At 46.5% G+C, this 27,647-nt stretch overlaps 1 protein-coding gene across 2 annotated transcripts; it reads right to left on the minus strand.

The window, feature by feature from the left end:
- Positions 1–56: 56 nt before the first annotated feature.
- BLTP2 (bridge-like lipid transfer protein family member 2) lies at positions 57–27,386 on the minus strand. 2 transcript variants are annotated; one of them, XM_061142913.1, is made up of 39 exons: positions 27,262–27,386; positions 26,288–26,411; positions 25,695–25,744; positions 25,246–25,390; positions 24,948–25,066; positions 24,650–24,710; positions 24,275–24,464; positions 23,185–23,308; positions 22,898–23,022; positions 22,595–22,662; positions 22,342–22,487; positions 21,533–21,651; positions 21,263–21,426; positions 20,847–21,105; positions 20,114–20,319; positions 17,798–18,890; positions 17,171–17,362; positions 16,827–17,029; positions 16,561–16,679; positions 16,233–16,453; positions 15,062–15,252; positions 14,838–14,937; positions 14,499–14,701; positions 13,144–13,438; positions 9,919–10,076; positions 9,425–9,631; positions 6,405–6,504; positions 5,741–5,923; positions 5,149–5,270; positions 4,532–4,687; positions 4,323–4,444; positions 3,572–3,752; positions 2,857–2,943; positions 2,546–2,656; positions 2,276–2,411; positions 2,042–2,172; positions 1,749–1,850; positions 1,333–1,467; positions 57–906 (listed from the first exon to the last, which is right to left on the minus strand). In XM_061142913.1, the coding sequence occupies exons 1-39, from the start codon at positions 27,327–27,329 to the stop codon at positions 724–726; spliced, it is 6,699 nt and encodes a 2,232-aa protein (XP_060998896.1). In that variant the 5' UTR covers positions 27,330–27,386; the 3' UTR covers positions 57–723. The 2 variants fall into 2 exon arrangements, 1 of the variants encoding a protein (XP_060998896.1); XR_009692949.1 differs by lacking the exons at positions 57–906; positions 1,333–1,467; positions 1,749–1,850 and having other exon boundaries at positions 2,276–2,427; positions 27,262–27,344.
- Between the last annotated feature and the right edge of the window lie 261 nt (positions 27,387–27,647).

The following is a 27,647-nucleotide window of genomic DNA, read 5'->3' on the forward strand; positions in this document are numbered from 1 at the left end:
GGATACAGGCTGAAACCATACACTCAATACAATTAGAAAAAAAAAAAAAAGCAGCATCAAATTTAAAATATATTTTTTCTCTTTAAATCACTTTTTTTTTTTTTTAACCATTCTTCAGGGGATACCCCAGGGAGAGAGATCCATGGCCAGCCCTGTCTCCTACTGCCATTCTCCAAAGTGAGCTTGGCACAGTTTGGGGAGGGGCTGATTCCCCCAGAACACTAATACCACTTTCATACAGGGTGGTGGGATGAGGGACAGATGATCAGCCCCTCCCCTCCACTTTCTGGCACATAGGGAGAGCAGTTACACTTACAAATATATATATATATATATATATATATATATATATATATGTATTTTTTATATATGCCTATTTATAAAAATTTATCACACTTGATCAGAACTGTCCCCCCCCCAACCCTTTCAGTTGATCCCAAGGGAACCAGACTCTGGCCTTGGAGCCGTTCCCTGGGTCTTGCTCTCTTGATGCCTCTCTGGCCCTGGGCCTGCTGATCAGTGTGAGGTAGAACTCAGCATTATCCACCATGGTCTGCAAGGAACCAGCCAGCTGTTAAAGAGCAGGGCCTCTCTCCACAACACCCTTGGGCTCCTGACCCCCACAGATCCTAAAGGATGACGGGAAACACCTCCCACCCCACAAGTCCCTGGGGCCTGAGTCAGAGTCAGCTCATGTACTGCAGCCTCTCTTGGATTGCCGGATCACTTGCGCCTGCCAAAGATGGACTTCTTCCCAGGATTCTTGTTGCCCACACTTAAACCGATGAGGAGCCGGGCTTTCTCCTCCTCTTCCTGCTGTTGCATGTTGAGGTCTGATTTAGTTTCTAGTTTTCCCCGGACCTCAGACCCTGTTGCAGGCTTCAGCCTTAGCTTCTCTTTGATTACCTGATAGGTTAGAGAGGAGTAAAAGGGAAGGTAAATATTAATGGGACAGGCAGAGTAAGTTAAGTGGACCAAGTCAGTATTTATTAAACTTACATGGACACACAATGGGGGCAATTCAGATTATTAAACGATCTCTGCTCTCAAGAAGCTTACAGTCTATTAGAACCCGATCTAAACATGAACTTATATCAGTCCTCACTTCCCTAAAAATCAACGGTAGTTAACATATATGAAACACTCTGTAGACATTCAATTTAACCATCTGAGCAAAGTCATGGAGAGGATAGGAATAAAAATCACTCCATTCACCTGGCCCCTTCCCATGGCTGCCTGATAACACATACATGTTACAACAAAATGCCCCTGAGCAGAGGATCTGCTTGCCAGCCTCTGCTAACCAAATAGCCATGAACTCTGCCGGGATACCTGGGCAACCAGGGCTTTGCGGCTGTCCCTCTTGACAGCCATGGCAAAGTCTAGCCATGTCCATGTGTTGTTATGGTACTCCAGACAGGGCAGCACCAGGTTAAGGTCACCCCAGTCCACGCTGTTCTTCTCACCCTGCAAAAGAAAGAGTGAGAGGGAAGAGAAGAGAAAAAATATATGTATCAGCTGCCATTTTTAGTCCAAGCCAGTACTTGAGTCCACACCTGGTACCTTTCTGCAGCAGCAACCTACAGATACTGATTTCTCCCTATCTCGGTCTGATACTGATTCCTAAGGGAATCCAAACGGAATAGCACATTACCCACAGACCACCTTCACTATCTCTGTTTTTAATCTCTGATCTTATCTGGTACCCTTCCCATACTGTTCTAACAAAGTGCTGGGGAAGGGCAGACCTTGTAGCTGACGCACAGTGGAACCTGTGGGATCTTTATATAGATGAAGGAGTTGTTCATGGCAGCTCGCTCTTTCATCTTGTCAATATCATCGACAGGGTGCTAGGAGTGGAAGGAAAGAAGTGTGTACCCCTCAAGCCATCACAAGAAATTCAGGACCCCAAACATCTCCAACTCCTTTCATCCCTGGAGTAGACTCAAAAAGAAACAAAAGAAATCCCCAGCCAGGCCAAACAGAGTACCCCAGGACTCTCCCATTTTCCTATGATCAGGGGCAGGGGCATGTCTGGTACCTCAGGTGCTTTGCGAAATGACCTTCTGACCCCAGAACTCCGATTCAAGCCCTGTGCCACACCCTTCCCAGGGCCCAGTGGTGCTGTATCATCTGTTGCAATCAGCTGCCGAGGCTTCACCACTGGTATTCCTACGAAAAAGCAAGTACACTAGCTGTTGTCCTCCTTTGGAAGCTTCAGCCGTCTCTGGGGCTGTGACCCCAGTCCTCTGGAGCTCCCCATTAAAGTTCTCACCAGTAGTCACCAGTTTGGACTTATCTTCTTCATCACCAACCTCATCATCTTCCACACTTCGGCCAGGAAAGAAAAAACCCATTATTCTATGGAAGAACTGGTGTGTCAGCTGGATGGTGAGAGGCACCACATTTACCTAAAGAGGAAAAAGGCTGAAGAAGCAATTAAGCTCAGACATCATCCCTCAGTTTACCTATCCCTAATGTAACAACGCACAGAGAGCTTTTAACTGCCTTGTGTTCCTGGGTCCCCAAAGGAGTGTTTGCTAACCTCAAAGTGCTCCTTAACAGAAATACCCCCAACTGGGGGCCGGACTTTGCTGAAGAGGCGAAGGGCCAGTTGTCGCCCAGACTGGCAGGAACTCTGGGGCCGCAGGACTACCTGTAGGATAGACAGTGATAAATCAATCCACAAATCCTATGCAGACCGAGAGAAGCAGCAATGGTCTTGCTAAACTAGGCAAGTTTCCATCTCACATCACCACATTCTTTCCCATAGTTGGGTTTATGTGGAAGTGTCACTGCAAATGCCCAGTGTTAGGAAGCCTGTAAATGGGCTAGGAATAGGGAACTAAGACTTACCTTATAGACAGCATTAGGGAGGAGATTGTTCATAGTGAACCAGCCCAACTCCAGAAGATGTTCTGCTGTGTCATCAGATTTATTCACCTGTAAAGACAGATCGCAACCCCCAATCCACTATAATAAGCCTTTCTCAGGAGCTTGCCAGAGGACTGCTACCTATATCATTTGTTTTCAGGTTCTACATATGCTTTTGCTATGTCTTTCATTCTTGAAGTCAATGCACCCTCTAATCCAGTATTTCTAATGGGCACTGATGGCCAGGGCACTAAGTGCCAACAATACTTTCCAGTCCCTATGACATTAAAAAATGGCCTCAACACATTTCCAAACATCTCTAGGGGAGATGGAAGAATAATGAAGAAAGTCCTGTCCTCCATGCCAAGGGTAACTGCAGGAAAGATGTACGTCAGTTTAGAATTAATGATTCTATTCTAAGCTGGACTTGGGAGACTACTTTCCTCTGGCTATATAGAATAATTATCTTCTTCAATGAGGGAAGCATTCGATCAAGCTCATCTGTATCTCTATTATTTACTATCACAAACAAATGTGTGTGAGGGGTACTCTCTCTGCTTATGTTTCTATCATTATTAATAACCACGCATACCACCATTAACAATCAAATAATAGTCTCTCTTTGTGAGTTAGACTCCTGAGAAAGGTCAGTGCCTCTTAATACAGCTGTCTTTGTGTGACTGTATATACCCAATACCTTGCTGTAGAGGAAGCGCTGCAGCTCCAATTCAGCAATCCCTAGCTGTCCGTCTTCCTCGGTCAAGCGCCATCGTGCCTGAGCAAAGTAGAATTCGGTGCGGCGGACCACACTCACATCCTCTTGCTGCTTTCGCAGCTCCATCTTGTTGGCCTGCTGCAACTGGAAATCCTTAAAACACCTATAAAAGGATAGGAAGGTCAAAGCCAATATGGGCAACAGCATTTGGGTTAGAGGTGGGGTGGAATGCCCTAGAATGATTCAGGAGGTAAACCCAGAGATGGACCTAGGCTAGAACAACTATTCCCTAAATATTTTCATTGGATTCATTGTTTCTCACACTCTGCCATGTGAGCACAAATGCCATCTTCAGTTCTACAGCTTCTTGAAGTAAGCTGCTCCTACTAATAACCCCTACGATTATATCTGCAATTGTGTTCCCTACTGATCAACTTCAAAACATTTTATTTTTAGTTCAGTTGCACAGCATCATGGCCACAAAAATGATCTTTCTGAACTACTTGTTTTTCTCCTTTTCCCTGAGGTACTCTAGTAAGGATCCTAAAAAAGGGCTCTCCTGTTCTCAATCTGTTGGCCAAGTCTAACAAGGCTCATTCAGGAAAAGGTGCCTGAATCTACTACATCAGCCTTTGATAACATACACTAGACCTAAAGACTATCAGAACACAGGCAAAAGAAACTGACTCCATCTTGGGCACTGGAAAAGGGCATGGGGAGAATGCTGTGGCACCTGATGAGGATATTAAGCTCTTCACTTTCCAGCTGTAGGTTGGCCTTCTCCTGGTTTAGCTGCAACTGAAGCTTTAGGTTCAGGTCAAGCAGGTTCTCATTCTTGCTATCATCCTGCAAAGACTAGGGAGCCAGAACAGGAGAAACTGAGAGATTCCCCATGTCTTAGGAGACCTCCCTACCCTCACACTCCCTACCCCAGGAGACTACCTTCATGATAGAATACATCTGCTTTTCCAGCTGCCGTATCTGCGCCACATGCTGCCGCACTGCCTCCTGCAGATGTAATATGCTACTGCGCTGCTCCTCAGGATTGCTAGATATCTCAAGCTGGAACCTGACCCGCTGCTTCTTCTCACTGTGCTCCTAAAGGAACAGAAAAGGAAATGAACAAGAGACAAGCCTTGCAGTAAAGTAAAATATAGAGAGGAACAAGAAATGATGACCTCTTCCGGAATGTTCACCTTCATCTGTCACCGTTAGTAGCAAGAGTAAGGAGTAAGCCAATGCAGAAGATTTGGCAATGTGGATTTCACAATAAGCCAGTTCCACAGGGGAGGCACAGAGGTGGAAGTGGGGAGCAGTTTGATGTTTTTCGAGGTAAGTGACTGAGTAAAGAAAAAACTGACCAAGAAAAACAAGGGACACTCAGACCTTTCCTAGATAACTAAAATTTCAACTGCTGCTGCTAATTAGAAGAGGATGTATCATCCACCAGGCCCTTTTTCAGTCGAAAGCATGGCTTTTCTTACTGGACCCCAAGTAAAACCACAAGGTCTGGGGGTTCTTCTGAGGCTAACTGGTAGTCTATAACAGATCCTACTCACCTTCCGCTTGGGTTCTACATGGAGCAGCAGGTTATTGACGATGTCCAGGATCATAGCATATTGAGCTGGGTTGGTGGAGATTTCCAGCTCATGATGGATGAGGGTAAAGGTATCCACAGCCCCTAAATAATTGTTTGCAGCTGAATAAGAGACTCAGTTTCTCCCTAAATTTCTATCCCATCTCCTAATCCGTATCTTGAACCACGTCTGTTAATTAACCCCATAAAAGGGTTTGGTGAGATATGTTCATGGGTAGAAACACCTGCTTATTTCAGAATCAAACAATATGCATTCATTCCAGTTATTTGGTTTCTTTTGGCTGAGACTCCCAGCATGTGGGATCTTAGTGCCCCAACCAGGGATCGAATCTGTGCCCCCTGCAGTGGAAGCGCAAAGTCTTAACTATGGGACCACCAGACAAGTCCCCCATTTATTCCAATTCTGTTCTTTCCTAGCAGAACTTAAAAAATAAAAAGTAAATGCCCTGTGCATACTGGGACTCTTAATAACACTACTGCCTCAAAACCACCAAGGAAATAACTACTTCACAAGTTTCCTACACCCTACCAAAAGCCTTTCAAACCCTGAATACCTTCTTGCTTCTTCAGAAGATCTTCCTTTTCCTGGTTCTCAGGAACCTCAGGTGGCTTAATCTGCGTTGCCAGCTCAGGATCAATGTCATGGCTGTAACTAATATAGTACATTCTGCAGTTGCAGCGTGAAATGATCCTCTGGATTTGCTGGGCTTGCTGCGCCTCAGCTGGCTGGTTCCAATCTGGGAAGAGGTAGGAAAGAGATAAGAGGAAGACATTCTCAAAAAGAGGTATTGTAAGAGCCTCCCAGCTATGTGTGATGTCTAGGTAACTCCAGACACTTGCTTTCAACACAGCCTAACACAAAAATGGTCCTAATCCACATATATTAATCTTACGTGTCCGCATGCATGCATGCTCAGTTGCTTAGTCACATCTGACTCTTTTGTGACCCCACAGACTATAGCCCACCAGACTCCTCTGTCCATGGGATTTTCCAGGCAAGAATACTGGAGCAGGTTGCCATTTCCTTCTACAGGGAAATCTTTCTGACCCAGGAACTGAAGCCGTGTCTCCTGCACCTCCTACACTGGCAGGCAGACTCTTTACCACTGAGTCACCTGGGAAGCCCATATTAATCTTAAGAATAAGTAAAGAAATGAGACCCCCTTCAGGATGCATGTCTGCTCCTCACCACATGATGGGGAAGAGGTGAGAACTGACCTGTGGTGGTGGTAACCATGCCTCCCACTGCCTGCCCACTCTCCATCAGCTCCTGCACAGAGTCCAGACTACGCTGCCGGTGCTCCTCAATATTCTTTACCTGAAGACAGAGATACAGGCATCTTTAACTCCTGGGGAACCAGTAGCTTGTCCTGCCCAACTGGGTCATATATCTCCATAATGCAAGTATAATACTACTGAGACTTTCACTGCCTAGAACTGATGAATCTGCCAAGGTAAAGGACAAATGTCCCTCTCTCCTGGCTCAAACTACCCAAGCTCTCCAAACCCAACTTGAGTCACATTCACGTTTTGCCAGGATTCAGGCCACAAAAATACGAGCTAGGTAAAAACCAAATCATGTCCAATCTCACACCCATAAAGATGGCTACCATTAAAAAAAATGAGAAAATAAGGCAAGGATGTGCAGAAACTGGAACTCTGTGTACTGTTGATGAGAAGTAAAATGTTACAGCCAGTATGGAAAACAGTATGGCAGTTCTGCAAAAAATGAAAAACAAGGACTTCTCTGGTGGTCCAGTGGTTAAGACTCCCTGTTTCCAATGCAGGGGGTGTGGGTTCAATCCCTGATTAGGGAACTAAGATCCCACATGCCACACAGTGTGGCCAAAAATTAAAAACAAACAAACAAAATTAACAGAATTACTCTATAATCCAGCAATTCTACTTCTGAATATATACCCAAAAGAATTAAAGGCAAGGTCTTGAAGAGAAATGTGTACTCCCGTATTCATAATAGTGCTATTCACAATACCTACAATATGGAAATCACCCAAAAATGTGGTATATACATACAACAGAATTCAGGTTTAAAAGGAGGGAAATTCTAACACATGCTACAACATGGATGAACCTCGAAGACAATATACTAAGTGAGTTAAGTCAGTCGCAAAAAGACAAATATATATGATTCCACTTAGATGACATACCTAAAATATTATATATATATATAAAAGAGGTATTTAAGAGCAATCAAAATCATAGAGATAGAAAAGAGAATGGTGGGTGCCAGGACCTGGGGGAAAGCGAAATGGGGAGTTACTGTTTAATGGGTATAGTTTCAGTTTTACAAAATGTAAAGAGTTTGGGACATGGCTGTTGGTGATGGTTGTAAAACATTATGAACGTCCTTAATACAACTAAACTATACATTTAAAATGGTTATGATGATAAATTTTTTATAATGTTATCCCTTTTTATGGGCCATGATACACTGCATGGAGCTCTTCAAACCTGCACCCCTGCAGTGGTTTGCAGAGTCTTAACCACTGGCCTGTGAGGGAAGTCCCTTTTTATCTTTTTTATAAGTTTTATATTATGTATATTTTCTTTTTTTTTTTACATTATGTGTATTTTAATCACAATTTTTAAAAATGGAAAAAAATCACGTCATGGGCAAAAAAAATTCATCAAAACAAATTACTTCCCACCCATTTTGGTATTTGTGTATTTGTGTTCTTGCTATTTTCTGTCTTCAGACTGTTCTGACACTGTTGCCATGGGGGAAGGGAACTGAATTCTTTGGACTCTCTCTGCCAAGCTGAAGTCAAAGTGAATAGACTGAGTGATACGAGAAGAACACAGACAATCTGCCAAGTCACAAAAAAATTCGTATAGGAATGGCAATGTCAAAGTCCTTCCAACCTCAGCCAAGGACGTTCTACTCTAAAGCTAATACCACAGTCTGAGAAAAAAAGAATTCCCTTGCAAAAGAAGGCATGCCTAAAAGAACCAGTGGTCCAGAAAATGCCAAAAAGGGAGATCTTGCATAGTTCATCCTGCCTACCTCTGCATGAGTAGTTAACATTTTCTCTGCCTATCTCCTGAGACTACTGGTAAACAGTACTGCTCACCTGAACTACAGCTGTAATATATCAGCACCTTTCACATTATCATCAACCTGACCCTGATTCAATACTTATTACCTCTTATATAATTTATACTTGGGGTTGAGCCTTAAGATCATTGAAGTAATAAGTACCAGTCAGGCAGGAGGGAGGAGGGGTTAGCTTTGTCTCCAATGAGAATGAGAAATGAAATTATCACACTGGTCCCAATCAGATGTAGCTGGATCCAGTAACTCATCTGAATGGACCACACCCAGCACAATGTGGGCATTTAACACCTGTTAAGTAATCACAATGCAGAATAGTGGCTAGGTACATCTCATATCCATTAGAGTTACCAATAAATTTGATGATGGTATATCCTAGAAATTACAGTGCAAACTTAGTTTTACCAAAATGCTGAAAATTTATAGCTTGGTCCCTGCCAACTGCTCACAATCTCACCTAACAAAAAAAAATTATCTTAATATACAACTAAGACCTCCCCAAACATACTGACTTAAATACGACTTGACTTCCATCAGAATGAAGCTTTGTATTTTTCAAAGTACTTTCTATTTGATCCTTTCAACAACCTTGTGTGAGTGAAATATTAATTCAGTTTCACAAATAAAGGTGACTTGCCCAAGGGCTCATGGCTACTAAAATGGCAAAACTGAAATCATATCTCACATAGTAACCTGCCTCCCAGACAAGCAGTCTTTCTATTCAACCTTCCTGATTTTCTGAAACAACTAATCAACCATCTTCATGAGAGATCAGAGAAAGGGCAGCTAGAGAGCTTATTGAAAATTATCAGACTTACTGCCTGGTTTTTTGGCTGCCTACTGGTAAGCATGACCTTACAGTGGTCAGCAATCTCAAGTTAAAAAGTGGCAACTCATTTTACTCTCACGTTGGGAAATGAGAATTTCTCTTGCAACAAACTAGAATAAATAGTATGAGACCTAAAAAAAAAGAAAAACCACTATGTGTTCACAGATCACAGGCCAGAGACTGCATGGAGTTTCTATACTCAAGTGTTAGGAGCCTCATTATTCTACAACCTGCTAGCAAAAGGTACTATCAAGGACCTTGCAAGCCATTTTGGTGAAAGGTGCGAACTATGGACAACTGGAGAGATATCAGGCCTCCCCAGTCCTGCCGACTAACCTCTAACCAGAGCTGTCGGCCGTCCTGCTCAGTGGGGCTGCTTTCAGTGGTAGCAAAGTACTGCATGCCATCCAGGATGCAAGTCCAGGAGGTCTTTTGCTTCAATGTGTCACCATACCAGGCTGGATGGTGTTGGCACTGCAGCAGCTGGGCTTTGGCAGCTGACACAATGACACAGCCTTCCGTCTCTGCTCCACGAAGAACCATCTATGCCAGAAACAGAAGCAGAGTCACAGCACAAGGGCCGGGAGGAAGATGAAAGGTTAGTGAAATGACTGTACCAGTGACTGCAGGTGGGTCTAATTCTGGCTTACTGAGTGAGCTCTGCTGGCTTCTACTAATGGAAGCGATTATCCACGATACCTGTTATTAATAAAAAGGATAGTATTTTGGAGCTCAACCCACCTATTCTTATGTAGAGGTGGAGGGGGGAGGTAAACACACATGACTATCATCTAGCCCTATCTTGGGGTACTCTAGTAGAGAGAAGGTACCTGGCAGTTGACCAATTCGATAAGGCAGTTTCGGTTATATATGTCATCAGTCTGGCAGGCAGCAATGCCACACAACTGGTCACTCACACCTGACTCCTCTTCTGTGAACACTACAAACCTATCTGTCTCTTCAATCAGCTTCTTCAACATGTAGGCACCTGGCAGAGAAAGAAGAAGTGGGGGAAAAGCCACAGAGTTAAGGAAAGAGAACACATCCAGGGCCAAACACCTTCTTTCAATTTCTCTAGAACATATTCTCCCCAACCTGCAACTCCAGCTCAGCCCACTCCACCCCTTTTGGGTAACAGTTGTCATTTCATTTTCCTTCAATTTTAATAAAAGTAACAGATTCCCAAGAGAAACTTAGAAACACTATGTATACGCAAGTATTTCTTTCTCTTAGGCATATCCACCTCTAAATTACTCTAGGATCTTTTTCCCTTCCATCGTCTTCCATTTTTCACTTTATATGTTTTTTAATTTTTAATTTATTTTTTAAATTGAAGGATAATTGCTCTACAGAATTGTGCTGGTTTTTGTCCAACATCAACATGAACCAGCCACAGGTATACATATTGTCCCCTCCCTCTCGACTTCAAATTGTTTTAAATGCTATTTGTTTGTTGACCACTCCTTTCCACATAAATCATTCCCTTGCCATCAGTGTCACTGTGTTCTAGCTCTACTGCTTTCTCTGATTACACCTTTAGATCCTCCAACTTCTCCCAGGTTTTAGAGATAAGTCTATCTCTTAAGGTCTCTCCTTGGCCTATTCCCTGTTCTTTCTTCTAGAGTTTGTCCAACAATGGTAGGTTAAGAGCACTGTCTTCAGAATTAGACTAGCGTGCCTATGTTCAAGATCCTATCTCTGCCAACTACTTTGATGGTAACCTTTGGCAGTTGGCTTTAACCTGTTTCCTTGTGTGTAAAATAATAGTAACTATCTAATATGGTTTTTGAGAGAATTAAATGGAATAATATATAAAGTATTTCACAGGATACCTGCCACAGTTAAGCATTATCTCCTGGGCATTAACTGCTCTATGCTGAAACTCCCAATCTCTAACTCTAAGCCCTAAGCTTTTAGACCCTCATTTCCACCTGTTTTTTAGACATTATCTAGATGTATTACTTGCAGGACAAACTCAGCACGTCCAAATTTGAATTCAACAATCCTACACCTCCACAAATCTGTTTAGCCTCTGGCTCTCCTATTTCTGAAATTATTGTTACTATCAAGTCACCAGGCTCAAAGCATCAGTCAATTGTTATCTCTTTCTCCATATTCTAACTCCCCCTTCCAACCAGCTGCCAAATCTTACACACGTACATAACATTTCTGTTCATCCCCTCATCTCCATTCCCACTGCCTCTACCTAGTTCAGGCACTCCTGGCCTCTTGTTAAAATGCCGTTAATAGTTTCCTCATTTGTCTCCCCCACCTCCAGTTACTTTCTCTCCAGTCCTCCCTACCACCACCACCAGATTTATCTTCCTAAAAGTAAAATTCTAATGATGACACACCCCTATTCAAATCCTTCAGCAGTTAACCACTGTTTACTGAATAAGGAACAAAAACTCCCTAGCCTTGTATGAAAGACCTTTGATGTTCTACCCGTAGCTTTCCTTTCCAGCATCTTCACCCTTGGCTACACCCTGCGCCAACCCAGACTGTTCACTCTCCTCTGAACATACTGAGCTTGACCAACTCCACTCTTGCTCAAGATACTGCCTTTGCTTTCAATGCCCTTTCTCCTCACTTCCACATACTTAAACCATACTAAGCCTCAATAAACCCTTCCCTGACCATAGGACCTCCTTCACTATAGTCAAGAACTCACATACTCTGTAATTTCTCGCTAGTGGCACTTAGCATTTTTCACCTTGTCTTTAAACTCAACATGAACTTGCATTCCTCTGTACTTATTATTCTCTCTCCCTAAAATGCCCTTTTCTTTCTTTGCCTATTAAACCTCTCAGTCATGTCCGACTCTTCTGCAACCCCATGGGCTGCATCCCGACAGGCTCCCCTGTCCATGGGATTTCCCAGGCAAGAATACTGGAATGGGTTGCTCTTTCCTTCTCCAAGGGATCTTCCTGACCCAGGAATTGAACCTGCATCTCCTGCACTGCAGGTGAATTCTTTATCACTGAGTCACTGGGGAAGCCCCTTACACTCTTTTTTTTTTTTAGTTCTACCACTTTATTGCTACCAACCCATCTCCCTCCACCCTCGTGCACACATGCTCAGTCATGTAATCCCATGGACTTCAGCCCGCCAGATTCCTCTGTCCATGGACTTTTCCAGGCAAGAATACCAGGCCCTTACTCTCTTTTAAAACCCATCTCAATTATATTATCTTTTCTGTGAAGCCTTTCTAGACTTCCCTCTGCTCATTTAAATACTTTCTTCTTAAACATTCCTACAAAGCATCTTCATGACTTATTTTTTTGGCTGCACTGCACTGCCCGCAGGATTTCAGTTCCTTGACCTGTCAAATCCATGCCTCCTGCAGTGGAAGCACGGAGTCTTAACCACTGGACCCCCAGGAGAAGTTCCTCAGGACTCTTAGTTTCAGAGCTTCCCCTCAGCTTTACAATTCTAATGTCTAGGGTCACATGTCTAGTACATTATAAACCCTCAGTAAAGCTAAAAAGTGAACCAATGAATGAGTAAGTGAGTGATTCAGTGAGTGAATGAACTAATCTTAGCTCAAAGATAATAAACCTGTTGAGGCAAGCAGGATGTCATATATCTCTCACTAAATCCAGTATAGTGCTCTGTGCCTACGTGGTATTCAAAGAATATTATTGACTGAATTCATCAAAACACAAAATAATTCTCTAATTCTTTGTTTCTTCTCCTTAGTCATTCTGACTAAGTCATCACTCCTTCCTGATCCTCTTCTCCTGGCCAAAGGACCAGACCCTCTTTTCTTTTTTTGCCAGAATCTTTAAGTTTCCTGACCAGGGATCGAACCCATGCCCCCTGCAATGGAAGCATGGAGTCTTAACCACTGGACCACCAGGGAAGTCCCATAAACCAGACCCTTTAATGCCCACCTGGCACTGCTATGTAAGACTTAGGTGGCCTAATGTGGAAAAATAACAGTTTCATCTCTACACACAGACTGAACCACCCAGAATTAGTCCTTCTTAAACTCCTGTTCAAGCCCACATACAAATTCTAAACCTAACCCTTCAGAGTCTTCTCCACCAGCTTACCTCCTGAAGACCCCTTATCAGGCTGTCCACTGAAGCTGGGAGTGCTGACAGGAGGTGGGGTTGGGGCACTGGAAGGAACACTCTGCTTTGGCTTTTTGGCTGGCAGGTGGGGATCAATCTTTAACCCCTTCAGCGCTTCAGTAGAGAGGTTACGTTTAAGCACAGCCGCCTTTTTGTAGCCATCATATAAACCAAAGGCAATGTCCCGATTGGTGGTTGTCCAGGAAGCCCGTAAATCTACCAAGTGCAGCTGATGCGTGTGAAAGGCAGAATCCCCAACTTGAGTAGAGGGCTCCTAGGCAACAGGGAAAGGACCTCAGAGTTGCATGGAAATCCCCACCATTCCTCCTGGACCACAAATGCAGAGATAACAAACATGCTTGCTGAATAACAGACCTCTTCTGAGAGATACAAGACGACTGAGGGAAAGAAAAACTATGTGAGCTTAGTGTGTGTACTATATTACACTCTGACTATATACACTGTATTTTAAACTCAGGTTTTTTTTGTTTGTTTTTAGTCACTAAGTTTTGTCCAACTCTTTTTCAACCCCCATGTGCTATATAGCCCACCAGCCTCCTCTATTCATGGGATTTCCCAAGCAAGAATACTGGAGTGGGTTGCCATTTCCCTCTTCAGGGGATCTTCCCAACCTAGGGATTGGGACCTGTGTCTCCTGCACTGCAGGTGGATTGTCTGCCACTGTATTTTAAATGACTCAAAAGAATTTAATCTTAAAATCCTTCCTTAATTGGGGGCAGGGGAGGGACCACCAAATAAAGCACTAGGAAAAAAAAAGTTTTATTCTATTTCTTGAAAAGCAAGAGACTATCTTTAGAAAGAGGGGAAAAAAGAAACTTTCAGAAAGAGGGATGCATATACTGGTGAATATATCATAAACTAACAACATATATAATTAGAATATAGTCAGGAACTTAACCTAAAGCCTACCACTATGAACTGAATTGTGTCCTCACACCAAATTTGTATGTTGAGGCCATAATCCCCAATGTAACTTAATGGGAATTATAAAGATGGGGCCTTTAGGAGGTAATCAGGTTTAGAAATGGGGTCCTAATTAGGGTGGGGCCCTCATGACAGGATTATTGTCATCATAAGAAGAGCCATCAGAGAGCTTCCTTCTTTTCCTGCCAGGTGAGGACACAGTGAGAAGGCAGCCATCTGCAAGCCAGGAAGACAGCCCTCACCAGAACCTGACCACGCTGCCCAGCCTCCAGCAGTGAGACAAATTTCTGCTGTTTAAGCCCCTCTGCTTACAGTATTCTGTTATGGCAGCTGAGCAGACTTAGACACCTACTGATACAAGCAAGGCAGTAGAATGTGTCAGGCGGTACCTCCTCAGCCGTGCGATTGCTGTGCCGTTGGTAGGTAAGGGAGGACAGGCTCAGTAGGTGGGTCTTTGTTACCAAGGGATCAAGGCAGTGGTCAGCGTTCTCTTCAGTGGGCGAAGCCATCAGGTGAACAGTCACCTGACTTAAGTCACTAACCATCTGTGTCACACTCCAGTCAGAGATGAGGCGCCGCATCACTGTGCCCGCTGAGGAGAGGAGGCATACGGGGCCCATGCAAACCAGAACAGGAGACCAGTGTGGGGCAGAAAGAGAGGCCAGGGAGGGAACTGAGGAACAGGACGAGGAACAGGCGTGGAGAAACAAAGGAGCCTCTGATCTTACCTTGAGGTATAAGTCGCTGAGTTCCCCGAGTGAAGACGTGGCCCTGACTGCACTCAATTTGGATGCCACGTTGCTGGGCAAATGAGGCCCAGTAATGCACCTGGCAACAAGAGAACATAACACTGAACCAAGGATGGCGTCAGGGAGGTGACTCAGAGACCCAGTGAGGGAAAACAAGAAAACTAGAGAAGTGGACAGATGTCAGCAGCACCATCAGAGCTGACCTGCAGCTGGGGAAAAAGCGCGGTATAGGAAAGTTGTTTGTAGTGCTGGCCAAGTTTCTTCTTGCTGGGTTTCAGGTTGTTGAAGAGCTTTCCCCTACAAATAGGCCTTGTGACACTAGTCCAAGTTGCCCAGAAGTTCTGCATCCAGCGCAGGGTGCTACTATACAGCAGAATCCGGGGCTGGGATATCGCTGCAAAAGAAACGATAGACATTTTCCAGCTGTGGTTAAAACACAGATGAAGGACTACCCTGGTGGTCCAGTGGCTAAGACTCTGCGCTCCCAATGCAGGGGGGCCTGGGTTCAATCTCTGGTCGGGGAACTAGAGCCCATATGCTGCAACTAAGAGTTTGCATGCCACAGGCCTCAACTGAAAATTTTGACAGGCCACAATGAAGATTCTGTGTGCCAACTAAGACCTGGCACAGCCAAATAAATAAAAAAAATTAAAAAACACAGATGAAGCTAAATCCTTTCCTAGCTTCAGGGTTTTGCTTTTTTTTTATATATATAATTCACTTGTTGAAGGGCTTCCCAGGTGGCACTAGTAGTAAAGAACCTGACTGCCAATGCAGCAAACTCAAGAGATGTGGGTTCAATCCCCGGGTCAAGAAGAGCCCCTGGAGAAGGAAATAGGAACCTACTCCAATATTCTTGCCTGGGAAATCCTATGGACAGAGGAGCCGGGCAGGCTGTAGTCCTTGGGGTGGCAAAGAGCTGGACACGACTAAGCACACCACACGCTGTGGAAGCACTAGCTCCCAGTACTTTATTTCTCTTTTTCACTTTGGCTGTGCAGGGCCTTCACTGCAGCACAGGGGCTTCACTGCCCCAGCATGTGGGATCTTAGTCCCCTGGTTAGGGATCAAACCCATGTCCCCTGCATTGGAAGGCAGATTGACAACCACTGCACCACCAGGGAAGGCCCCAAAGCTTCAGATTTTAGAGGTTTAAAAACCCCAATGGCACTCAAGCCTCATACTCTCCAATACTCTCTCCTTTCAAAGACCCAAAAACTCTACTTCTACCAACCCTCTTCCAAAAAGGATCCTAACCCCCAAGCTCCCTTGCTCTTTTCTGATCCCCTCTCTGGAGGGTCAAGCTGAAGTCCTCAGTGTCTAAGCTCATCCTCCCAAGCCCTTCCTCCCCACTGCCCCAGACCCAAGCCTCACTTCCACTATGCCGAGTCAGATCCATCTTGATGGAGAGATTGAGGTTCTCGGAGCGAAAGGCCCGGTAGGAGTCATGGAACTGGCCCAAGGGCACCTCAGGCAGGAACTCTGGGGCCCGCAGAGTGACACCATGGTGATCGTGAGGGTTCCCGTGGCACAGCCACTGCAGGTCCAGGGTCATGCAGAGGTCAGGCAGGTGAAGGAAGCAGCAGTCGTCATACCTGGCTCACAATACAGCCCTGGTCACCAGCAGCCCCTCAGCTCTCCCCATCTCCCCTGACCCTGAGTCCCACACCCTGTCTGAGGCTCCATCCGTTACTCCACTCACTTAGAGGCTGTTCTCACGTTGATATCCAAGTCACCCTTGAACACAAACTGACCGGGTTTCCAGTGAAAAGACAGGTGGTTCCATTCCCAGTGCATATTTTCAGTTGTGTTGTATGGATCCTATAACCACCCCAAAAACTTGGTGAGATATAACTAAGCGTTATCACCTTCTCCTCCCAAATCAGTGCCTTTCTTTCTTCCCCCATATGCTGTACAAGCCCCAGCCCCACCATCCTCAGAAGGAAACAGCTCCTCTGGACCCCTCACCTCAGTGGCCAGCTGGTGCAGGTTGGCCTGTTCAATGTCCATGTGCCAGTCCCCATGGAACAGAAGACGGCTCTTGTCCCACCAGGGCAGGGGTGGACTGGGGTCAGCTGAGGGCTTGGTCAAGAGGTCCACACACTGGCCAATCAGTGTCCATGCTGGATCCCAGCACGGGCCCCATACCACGGTGTACTGGAAGATTTCCGCTGGAGCAGAGGAGCACAGGATGCAGCCTGTTATACACCTTCACCCCTCTCTTCAGCCTTTACCCCAGAAGGGCCTCAGCTCATCTCCCATCCCAGCCATCACCACCATCTCAGTCAAATCATCTGCCCTCCCCTACTCACAGTGGAAGTCATGATAGAACTTGAGTGGGGGCATGTTCCTCTCAACGGCCACGTTACCCCAAGGAAGCCCCAACGGCAGGATCTGACGCCGACGAGAGCAGGGCTGACCGCTCTGCTCAGTGCCCACCAGTCGACCCATCAGTCGCCAGTCACGGATCTCAAACAAGTACCGGGGATAGTCTCTTATCCGTACTGTTAACACAGGGAGGACGCACAGTGGCTACCCAGGAAACTGTCTGAGTACTCGCAGGCCCTTCTTCCCCCTGCCACTATTTTTACATCTATTTCACACGGTCAACTGAGATAATAAGAGCTGGCAGTTGGCAGTAAAGCCAAAAAAAGGGCACAGAGACCTCGAGCAGAGAGTGAGGGGGGTAAGCTGAGATCCAAGAGCCGCACTAACCCTGAAGATGACTGTGTTAGCTGTGCCCCTGTGTTCAGCCAAGCAGTTTCAGGGTGAAATTCAGGAACAGAGAAAAGAAAGAGGAGTCCACCCATCCCACTCCACCCACGCCCCAAAACAGCCGCATTTCCCAATATAACTGAGCTCCTCTGTAATTGCTCAAAGAGCTCCCTGGATCTCTGAGGGCAAACCCTGGGCTCTGCAAACAAGGAAGTGTTACTTACCCAGAAATGTCTTGACGCTGCACTTGAGCATCCTACACCACTGAATGACAAGATCTATTCCCTCAACAGGGAAAGGGCTGCCTGGATCAAGCTCTCGAACCTGCTCTAGCACACGCTCAGGCCCGTGGAAGGAGGCGTCTGCCAGAGCCACCAGTTCTAGCCCTGCCAGGCTCCAAGTGAGCAGGGCCCGGCGCATGGGCGTGTTGCCATAGAGACGACGGGAGCGCTGGATGTAGATTTCGATGTTCTTATGTTCCAGAGAGGCATAGAGCTCCTCGATTTTGCGGGCAGGCAGGAGCTCCCCGTGCTGCTTCCGCAAGGCGGCCACTTTGGCATCCAGCAGCTGCAGCCGCTTGGCACTCTCCTTACTCTCGTCCTTCATCAGCTCGTAGTTATCGCGAAGCTTCACCTCAAAAATGTCATCCAGGAAAACCCACGAGAAGTGCTGGACCTTCAGGAGTATATCAGGCGGGAGCGGGACAGAGCTGGGAGAAGCCTGAGAGCGGGACCCTCCGTGCAGGCTCTTCAGCCACTTCTGAACTCCCACAGCCTCGTCCAGAGTCCGAGAGAAATCATACTGATAAGGAAACTCCACGGAGACCGAACCCAGGGCGAGGAGCCAGACGCGGTTCCGGAGCGTCTGCAGCCCAGGGAAGGGGTTCCGGTGAAGGATCATCTCCTCCAGCTCAGGCAGCAGCTGCACCTCCACCTCCTTGAAGCTGAAAATGCTGTTGCCATCGAAGCCTGCGGCCAGCTCTGGGCAGTAGGCCTGCAGTGAGCCCCCGTGCCGGCTCAGGGACACACTCTCAGCAGCCAGGGTGATGAACTTGTCCTCAGCTACAAAAGCTGTCAGCTTGGCCGTGCTCACCTCCAGCGTCAGGTTTAGCAGCCGCTTTGGCGGGGAGGACTCCGGGGGACAGCTTTCTGGCTCAGAGGGGGTCGCTGGAGTCTCTAGCTCAACAAGGGGAACAGTCTCAGGGAAAAGAGTGGTTCTTAGGAGGTCTCGGCACTGCAAGGTGGCCAGCACATGCTGGTACAGGTACATGTGATCTGGGGGGCTCCAGAGTAAGGTCAGCCCTGTGCCACACTGAACCTTTACAGAACAAGAAGAAAGGATCAATCGATTACCACATCCTAGAACATGAGAGATGCAGGAACTATTATACATGCACAAGAACCATCTCCACTCAGAAGTCCTTCCTGAGCAACCCACATTAATTATCCCCGTGCTTTGCTCCTCTTTGCACTAGTATGCTGAGCTAACAGTTCCTTCTTAAACTTAAAAGCACTTACACTTTTTTTAAGGTCTACTCAACCAGAATCTAAATTGTCTGAAAATAGAAGCCATTTAATTCTCTAGCATCTACCAGAGAATACCCAGTATATAGATGTACTCAAAAAGTCATCTGGCTTTTACGTTTCTGCTCATGAGTTACCTTTCCATAACGACCACCTTGTATAATAACCACTGCAATAATCAATTGGGAAATTTTCATGCACTGATTGTACCTTGACTTAATTCTTAAAAAGTACTAGTCACAAGTTCATACAGCAATTGACTTATGGGAAAGTATGCCTCAAAGAAGGGATTAGAGGAACTCTGTTAGCCTGAAAAACAAACTCACTTCTCCATAGTTAAGCAGACAGAGGAAATTTAAATTCCAAGACCAAAAAATTCCTCTAAGTTCCAATCTCTGTAAAGGAAACTCTTCAGTTTCCAAAGGAAGTTGAAGTCTGATGAACAGGGAAATATCTCACTCTCCTCCCAAGAGGACCCCATGTCCAACTGAAATGATACCCTGAGAAGAAAGGTAGTGGGAAGCCTCTCAAAACTTTCCAGTGCCTCCATCTTCAGATCTCTTCTAGCCTGTTGATGAGCTGAGTGCTTCAGTAAAATGCCACCAGATCATGACCTTTAAGAGCCCTTTACTCATATATATACATATATATGTATCCGTATATCAGATATATGCACTAAAATCTTTACAGTTGAAATTATATGTCTGATATCTGCTTCAAAATAATCCCACAGAAGGCAGGCGCAACTGTTCAGAGTTTAGCTAAATGAGGTTGGTCCTAAATTGGTAATTACTGAGGCCTGGTATGGTTGCATGGAAGTTCATATACTCTCCGGTTTTATATATATTTTAAGTTCCATATTAAAAGATAAAAATGTACAGAACAAGCCAGGGAAAAAAGACCAACCACTAGGCATTATGTTTCTCACAGGTGAGTTTCACAACATGACTCAAGACTGGAAAATGCTCTAAGCCAGGGAAAAACCAACTCAACCCCACCTCACCATAGAAACATTACCTCTAGAGAGCGGATGCTGCTGTGATAGGTGACGGAGACCATGGAGAAGCCGAGTACTGGAGTGGGGATGTCAGGAGCCTTACAACAGGGCTGCATCTTCTCTGTGACCGACTTCACCAGTGCAAGCACAAGTCCTTGAACACCCACAGTGGAGGTCTCAGCACTTCCCAGCACAGTCAGTGTGTCCAGCCGGATCTCAGAAGCACCTAACATCCAGAAGCCATGCCAGGGTTGGTGTCCAGCTCTCAAACGCCTACTGCAGTCCTTGCTCTCCTTCCTTCCTTATTCCCTTCACTCTGGCTATCCTTATTCCCCACACTTTCCTAACCTAATTCCTCATGTTGTGGGGAAGTTTTTCCTTTCCCATTTTAACCTAACTACAGCTGGAAGGGCCAAAGAAGTACCCAAACTCCCACCAATTCCCCAGAGATGTATCAGTTTCTCTCTAGAACTAAATACACAAAGAAACAGAAAACTAACTGCATCTCCTTCTCCTGATATCAAAGCTGTTTTCTTCTTATACACTTTGCTATCTGTAAACCCTTAAGAAATATCAAGAAGCCCAAGAGTTACACAAGACCTTTTAACATTTCCTGCCTCTGACTTAGAAAATTTTCAAATAACTGATTACGTGAGGAGCAGCAGCGTAATCTGCTTAGGTTACAAACTACCCACTTCAGTACAGTATGCTGTATACTATACTGTATAACAACCCATTTCCTGTCTCACTTACCAACCAGGGCAGAAAGGGTGAACAAGTTCATGTCCTCCACCTTCAAGTCCACCTTCCACAATAACGACACAGATTCCCCAAATGAGGATTCCCTAGAGACAGCTGACTTCCCGGACTGTGGACCCATTAAGGAGAAGATCCGAGAAAGACACTGAGCACAGGTATCTGATGCCTCCACCTGCAGTCCTCGGATGGTACAATCGAGAAAGAGGGTATCTGACTGAGTACTGGACAGGCCAAGAGGCTGGTTATAGCTACCCTAGAAAAGAAACAAAGGGACTTCATCAGAAGTATGCCAACACACAGTTCTGCAATGCATGGTACACCGTCTGCTGCCAAAAAAGGTGCTCAGTGCTCTAGAGCATAGCAGGATGAGCAAACTCTACAGGCTACTGTTCACCAAAGTCCCCACCTACCTGTAGTGTGAAGGAGTCCAGGACAAGCGCCTCACCCCAAACATGCATATTGGGTGGGTGGGGTGCTCTCTGAATATGGGAGTCACTGCCCACCCGCCAGCAGAGGTGGTCCACAGTTAGGACGCCCCGTTGATGGATACTCTGTGGTCTCAAGTGCTGGTAATCTAAATAGAATGTGGGAGAGAGGACTTCTTTGGAGCCACAGTGGCCATCAACTGGGCCCAGCTCCACTAACGAACAAATTGTTCCTTTTCCATCACAGAGCCTTACCCAGAGAGATGGAATTGAATCCCAAGGCAAAGGGCGGCGTATCTCCCAGCTGAATGGAAACATTGACATTGGAGATGGAGGTGCTAAAGATGATAGGTGCCAGGATTTGAGGAAAGGCTCTGTACGGGGACAAGACCTCATTGTTTGACAAGGAAAGAACTGCAACTTCCTATCATGTTACAGATTTCAGAAGCTCTCAAAAGGCAGGGTGAGTTTTGTTATGATTCTTAGGAAAGGATGCAACGAGAAAAAGATTGAACTCATCAGCTTCCTCCTACTCCCAGTGATAATCCATAGAGACTTATGAGGTTGAACCAGATGAAATTGCTATTTTCATGTATCAAACAGTATATATCAAATATGGTGAATATCAGTGTATCTTATGATTCAACTTAATACCACCAAGTAGCATCACTTACAAACCGCTGACCTCCTCTATGGGACACAATGCAAGTACTACACACACAGAGACATGGCACTAATGACATGGCAGGTACCTTAAAATCTAAGGCAGATGAGACATTGATTATTTAAGCTCAGTTCAAGAAATGTTCATTTTATATAATAAGGACTGTGCTGGGCACTGAGGACATAAAAACAAAGAAATTTGTTGAATGAATGCATTCTACTGCCAGAGTCTCATCTAACAGAAAATATAAAGCATGTTTGCTGTTAAGACTGGGCTGTTGAAACTGAGATTTTAAAAAGATCAAACAACCACATACATATTTAACACAAGAGGCCACTTTAGACCAAAAAAATCCAAGAATCCACCTGATAAGACAGTGGCCGAAAAAGATTACACTGACCTTTTCTTCCTTTGCTTAAGAACAGATGAACTAGACTCTTGGGTTTCCAGTGCTAGCATGTGTAGCCAGTGAGAGAACTCCTGGTGCCGGTAATGAATAATACAAGTGTTCAGAACCAGGGAGGCTGAGAGGTCAATGGTGGTCACCTGGAAACGAGGACACCAGAACTGTGGGCTCAGGTTTTATTTTATATGCTCATGACTCAATGACGTACGGGGAGAGCAGAAAAAGGAATGGTTCTTGGTCAACAGACCTGCACGTTAGCCTTGAGGGAACTGAGGCAGACAATACGCTGGCGGCTCTGGGACAGCAACAACCCATCTGTAAGGGCAAAGGGCGGATGAGAGGAGGACGGGGTGAGAGGAAAGACTAGGAGGGGTCAGAGGCGGGCACGGAGATGAGAAGCATGTCACCGACACTCGTTAGTTTCAGTATGTTCCCAACTGCCCCTCCTCTGCTCCACTGATATTGAGTTAAGAAGACCGAGTAAGGCATTGGGGAAGTGTGTGTCTGGGCCTCCCGTTCTCTCTCAGGACCACTGACCCCACCCATGAACCTTTCAGAAGGAGCTCGGTGCTCATCTGTGCCACATCAGAATTCACTGTGAAGCTTCGCAGGGGCAGCTGATCCTCGTCACGGTGGTACAGGAACTGCAGCAGCTTCAATGTCCAATTCAGGTGCCTGGACCAGAGACAGAGTCTGGCTTAGAAATATGTGGGATGCTGGTCTTACTCCCTTTGCCCCTTCACACAAGCTCAGTGCAGCTACTGGGCTGGTTATGGAGACCCCAGCACACAGCTCCAACTATCACTCTCCACACTTCTGTGTCAGGAGAGACCTCACCTCTTTTGACTATTCATGGACAACACCACGCTTGTGATCTCCATCTTCACCTTGACCTGGTCTGGCAGCTGCTGAAGGAGGTATAGGCCAGGCAGAGTTGGCTCAGCCAAGTCCTCTGTCACCTCTGAAAACACCAATAAATAATACAAAAGCCATCAGCTCTTAACACTCAAGTCTCTCAATATGCCATGCCCTCTTCAGCCAAACCTTCCCACATAAAGTAGGCTAGGCAAACGTCCAAACCTAGGCAATAAGGCCAAGATGCCAGAGATCCAGGCACCTACTGTACTTCCTTCCCCAGGGTCTGAAAAACAGTCTGGAGGACTTCCCTGGTGGCGCAGTGGGTAAGAATCTGCCTGCCAATGCAAGGGACACAGGTTCAACCCCTGGTCCAAGAAGATCCCACATGCCACAGAGCAACTAAGCCTGTGCACCACAACTATTGATCCCATACTCGAGAGCCTGCGAGCCACAACTAATGAGCCTGTGTGACACAACAGCTGAAGCCCAAGTGCCTAGAGCCTGTGCTCAACAAGAAAAGCCACCGCAATGAGAAGCCTGTGCATGGTAACGAGAGAGTAGACCCAGCTCTCTGCAACTAGATAGCTGGCATGCAGCAACAAAGACCCAGTGTGGATAAAAATAAAGTAAATAAGTGTAATAGTGTGTACATGTCAAAATAAATAAAAAACAGTATGGAGAGCAGGTTATTATAATGAAAAGAATACCGACTTTTGGGCCAAATAATTCAAAACCCATTTTTACTACTGAATACCCATGCGATCTCAGTCAAGTTATCTAATCTCCCTAGGCACTTTAGTTTCCTCATTTGTGAAACACTGAGGATTTAGTAGGGGAACATGTACAAAACACAAAGTTCAGGCCTCATTTATGATAATTACCCACAAAATGTTCTTTCACGTACCACAAGCAAATGCCCTCTATCCTCTAGCTATCCTCAAAGGCCAGGATTAAAGGCCGTGGCAAATAACAAATCACACCTAAATGAGTGGTGAGACCGCTATTTTTTTTTAACTTCCAAAAGCATGCCCAACAGGGAAGCTAAGAAGCTCACTGACTGGGACTTTACCTGAACAGGGAAGAGGCTTGGGGGCCAGGCCTGCGCCCTGGCGCAGCAGCTGACTGTGAAAGAGGCCCTCATGCAGTTCGGCATGGAGTGTCCAGACATCCACCGTGATCGCCTTCAGCTGCCCGCTGCTGATGCCCACCTCAAGACACAACTTTAGGGCAAGTGACAGCTCCGCTAGACAGGTGTCCTCCTACAGGGAAGACAGGCCTCTTAAGGTGTGACTGTGTTGGGAGCTTGCAGTCAAAATGCTGTGGTCTGGAACACATCCCTGAGGGAACCCCACAGCACATATAATCTAGAGTGCAAGCCCTGAGCGCCTTTGTATTTTATGCCCAGAAGAAAAATAAAGCATCTGAATGACTGTGACGTACTCACCAACTGGCCGCTCTTTAGAACTTTGCTGTTGATCTGACTTAGGCTCACCTCACATTTCAGCCTGGGAAAGGAAAAAAAAAAGAGAGAGCCTGGCCCCTTTCCTCATCATTTACCTTCAATCGAGCTTTGTTGGCTGGAAGGCACAAGGCAAGCAGAAGTGCTTAATCTTACTCTCTGCTCAAATCACACAGAACGAGAGAACATGACACCTAAATAAGAAGGCCCTGATATCCACCCCGCCTGAGACAACTGTAAGGCAACAACAGGGTTACCGAATCTTCTCCTACCCAGTGCTTACCTCTTCCCATCACTATCCAAAAGAAAACTGCTTTCTCTGATCTGAATATGCCACAAGGACTCAGAAGTAGCCACCTTGAGGACCATGATGTTTATAGAATCTACATGAATGGAAAACAGCTGGAAGGAAGATGCAAAGATGAATGATAATTAATATCAAGGCAATGTCGTTCCTTTCCAGTGGAAAAAGAATGAGGCACCTCTTGGTGTTATGCCTTAAGTACATTAGAAAAAGTCACCCGTGACTCCAAAGCCAGCCATTCCTACTTCAGTCCAGGGAAGTGGGAAAGTAGCCTCACCTGGCAGATCTTCAATAAGGATGGGCTGAAGGCCAGCTCCTTTTGGTGCGCCCCAGTACTCTGGGAGAATGGGGCAAACAGGCTAGAAACCTTCTGCAGGTCAGTTCTGATACGTACTTCTCCAAAGCACAAGGCCACATAGTGTCTGTCCAGGAGAGAAATCTCACTGCCATTCAGGTCCAAACCCCTTCCACGCCAGTCTTTTCCCCTACCTCATATCCATTTTCCCATCCCCCCTAAAAATATAGCTCAAATCATGGAAGACAGTCTCACAGTACTTATCAATATCTGTCTCACAAAACAACAGCTTCCAGGCTAACTAACCCAGAGACACCAGCAAGAACCCACTTCCCTCCTTGGGCTGTGGGGCCTCTGTAAACTAACCTCAATCTGCAAACCACAATCCTAAAATATTCCCCAAGAGGAGAGCGAAGAGATAGGGTACTCACGGCAGATCATGGCTAAGGAGTTTGCTGGAAATCCACAGGCTATCGATTTCCTGAAACAGTGTGGGAGGAAGCTTTGTACACTAGCTGTTAGGTAATCCCAGAGCAGTTTGACAAGACAAGAAAGGGCATAAGAAGAGGAGGAAGTGTGAGAGCCCTTCCGCTATTCTCCATCCCATTTGCCCCAGGCTCTCTCCTCAGCACTATATCTTGTTCGTCTCAGTGACATTGGTTATACTTTAATATTTCTCTTTCATGGATTTTTGTCATTTTCCCTCTTATATTAGAATGGTAATCTTCGTTATCTTTGTTCTCTGCGTTACTTCTGTATTTTTGTTCTGTACTTTACTTCCCTATCTTTTTTACATGACCTGGACACCCTGTGCCTCAAAAGCATTTTTTTTTTTAAAGCATTTTTAGAAGTACAACTTGCATCAGTTCCAGTATTCCCAAACAGGCTCTAAAATCATCTTGGCAAAGGGGTGGCAAGGCTGGGTTAACTAGGAAAGCACCAGGATTTTTAAAAAAGGAAATTAAAAGTTGAAATTCAGCTAGATCAACCCACATACATTCCCCAGGAGTTCCCCAGGACTCACCACTGTTTGCTGGTGCTGCTGAAACTTAAGACTGACATTCTGAATCCAAAAAAAGGAGCCAATCTTTAGTTCCGCCTGCAGCTTCTGCTGACACCACTTGGTGGCCAACCGGACCACAAGCCACCTGCAGAAAAATCCTTGTGAGTTCACAGGACCCTCTCCCAAAGGGTGGCCACCCTCACCCCCTGCAGGTCTTAGAAAGCCTGGCAAAGGGTCATGAACTGGAGCTTGATCTTCTGGGCAATTGTCCTGTCTCCCAAAACACCACTCTGCCATATACATTCAGTCACGCTGATCAGGACCCTAGCCCCAAAGTGTCCCCTCCACCCAAATGAAATCAGACAAACTAAGCGCCACCGTTTAAGTTGGAGACAAAGAAAGCAATCCCTCAAATCCTTAGGAACCTCAGAGGTAGAGAGAAGAGGTCCCGACAGGAGTTGAAGTCCAGGCATCCGTGTCAGGTGTGCCATCACACAACCCCCTAAAAGTCTCTTTGTCCGCCCTCCAGACAGGTGTCTGCGAGAAGGCAGTGTGGGGTCACATCCGGCCGGCTCCAATGCCGCTCTCCCTGGGCAGCCAGACCTGTTCCGGCTCTCTAGGGCGAGGCTGCAGGTGCCCTTCGCACTCGGGGAAGGGGACATTCTGGGCATGCGGTTGGGGAGAGAAAAACCACTATGCCGGGCCCCCTCCTCATTCACACCCCTATCCGCGACCCAATCTCAGCATCTTCTGAGGCCTCGGCCGCTTGCTCAGTCTCCGGGTTCTCGCGGTTCCCTCCAGCCAGCTCCACTCTTACGCCCCCGCTCGACCCCTCCCCTCGTCGCGCGCCTCCTCCCCGGCCCCTCCCCCTCCGCCGCCCGCGCAATTCCCCCTAACCCCCTCCCGCGCGCCTCTTTCCAGCGCGCCCCCTCCTCAGTCGCTCTTCCTTCCCTTCCCACCCCCTCCGCCACCCGCCGTGGCCGGGATCCCCTCACCGGCCTAGGAAGAGGGCGCTGAGCCCTAACAAAAGCAAGGCCAACAGCGCGGAGAAGAACAGGGGCATTCCGGCCCCGGCCCGGCCTGGCTCCGGCCCCCGCCCTGCCGGGGCGCCACCCGCCTCCCCGCGCCCGCCCCGCCGGCTCCGAGCTGCGCCGCCGCGGGCCGACCAGCAGCACGCGCAGGGACGACGCTGGGCGAGGGAGCGTTGGCGCGTCTGCGCCCCGCCCCCCGCAGCCCGCCAGCCAGCCAACCTTCTCCCTGCTCTGCCCCGCCCGACTCCCGCGAACCAGCGGGGCCGACTGGCTGCTTGCGCGAAGTGAAGGCGTGGCTCCGGAAGGAGAGCGCTGGGTAGCGGCCCACGACTGACACACAAGCCCCGCCC

This window comes from Dama dama, chromosome 5 (genome assembly GCF_033118175.1).
Source record: "Dama dama isolate Ldn47 chromosome 5, ASM3311817v1, whole genome shotgun sequence".
Lineage (NCBI taxonomy): Eukaryota > Metazoa > Chordata > Mammalia > Artiodactyla > Cervidae > Dama > Dama dama.